This window comes from Arachis ipaensis, chromosome B07 (genome assembly GCF_000816755.2).
Source record: "Arachis ipaensis cultivar K30076 chromosome B07, Araip1.1, whole genome shotgun sequence".
Classification (NCBI taxonomy): domain Eukaryota; kingdom Viridiplantae; phylum Streptophyta; class Magnoliopsida; order Fabales; family Fabaceae; genus Arachis; species Arachis ipaensis.
The window spans coordinates 107,051,128-107,052,733 of NC_029791.2; the positions used below are offsets into that span (position 1 = coordinate 107,051,128).

Genomic DNA, 1,606 nt, shown 5'->3' on the forward strand with positions numbered 1-1,606 from the left:
AAAATCCAACTACAGATTATTTCCATCATTCACTAATTTATTTGTTAATTAATTATCATGGTTTAGCATAGAAAACATTTACTATGCCTCCATTAGCGAATTCACCGTGGAGTCAACAAATTTGATCTTCTACCCCTTTCAAACCATGTGTCGTTCACAGGTTGGCGATTCTCTTTCATTCACCATCACCCATATATATATCCACAAAATAGTATTTATTCTCTCTTTTTTTTTTTTTCTCCCTCTATCTATGCACAATCCAAATATGTATCAGAGTAAACACCATACAATAATACAGAGGTATTGGTGTAGACTCAATCTTCAACAACTATTTACACTCATCTCTTGCAACAGTAATAATAATACATAAACTCGTCATAGATTACTTTACTAACCATACAGTTTTTATGTATGTGATCAGAGAAGTGAAAGTAACGACCCAGTTGGTAAAGTTCTACTAACATCATCATCACCAAATTTCATCTCCATCACAACCTTCATTTTCCCACCAAGAATCTTCTCCTTAGCAAGCCATCTTTGCAATTTCCCAGAAGTGGTTTTTGGAACACTTTCACTCTTAACCAAAACAACCCACCCAACTTGAACATTCTCCTTCTTCAAAACACTTTCTTTGATCCCATTACAAACGCTACCCAACACCTCATTATCCACCATTATCTCTTTCTCAGTTCTCTGTAACTCCGCCACCACTGCAACAACTGTTTCAGAAACTTTAAACGCCGCAACACAACCACCTCTCAAAAACTTTGTGCAACTGTTATAGGCTGCAGATTCAATGTAATGAGGATGAATCTTTTCACCATTTTGGAGCTTGATTATATCTTCACACCTTCCAGTAACAAAGAGGTATCTCCCCTCTCCTTTAACAATCCCTGTGTCACGTGTTCTAAGAAAGCATCTTCCAACCATGTTCCTCAGTCTTCCATGGAACACTTCTCTCGTCAAAGAAGGGTGTCCCAAGTATCCAGAAGCATTGCTTGGTGATGAAACCCAAATCTCACCTTCAACGCCATCCTCAACTGGCTCATGAGTCTCTTCATTAACCACCACGATTTCCATGTCTTCTTGTTCCTCCTTCCTACATAGTCTCGCAACCGGTAAAAGCTTGTTGTGAGTTGGAAAATCGTGGAAGCTACTAGAAGAATACGCGTCACTTTCACTCCTCCATGCACTGGAAACAAAGGTGCAGTTTTCAGCTAAACCATAAGAAGGAGAAACGGCACAAGAGCTTAACCCAAAGGGACCGAAGACTCCAACAAACTCTTCGACACAGTCTCTGTAAATAGGTTCGTTGATGAGTATAAGGTTCCTCAAATGGGAGAGATTAATGGGAGAAACTCCTTTATCAACTCCTCCACGTTTGAGAACCAGTGGCAACGTGAAAGAAGGTACAGGAGTACACGTGGCCTTGAATTCAGAGATCAATTCAAGCCACAACCTGGGACGTTTGATGAACGAGGTTGGTGAAGTAAGAACACAAGTAGCACCAGAAACAATGGTTAACAACAAAAACATGAGGCCAGCGTCATGGTACTGAGGAAGCCACGAAACAATAACACTGTTTGGGTGAAGATCATAGACTCTC

At 40.1% G+C, this 1,606-nt stretch overlaps 1 protein-coding gene across 1 annotated transcript in view; it reads right to left on the reverse strand.

The window, feature by feature from the left end:
* Window positions 418–1,606, reverse strand: part of LOC107608452 (long-chain-fatty-acid--AMP ligase FadD26-like) — a 2,372-nt gene continuing 1,183 nt past the window's right edge. Inside the window, exon 2 of the mRNA XM_021107913.1 lies at window positions 418–1,554. Coding sequence (XP_020963572.1) covers window positions 418–1,554 — 1,137 coding nt within the window. The remainder of the gene's footprint in view (window positions 1,555–1,606) is intronic.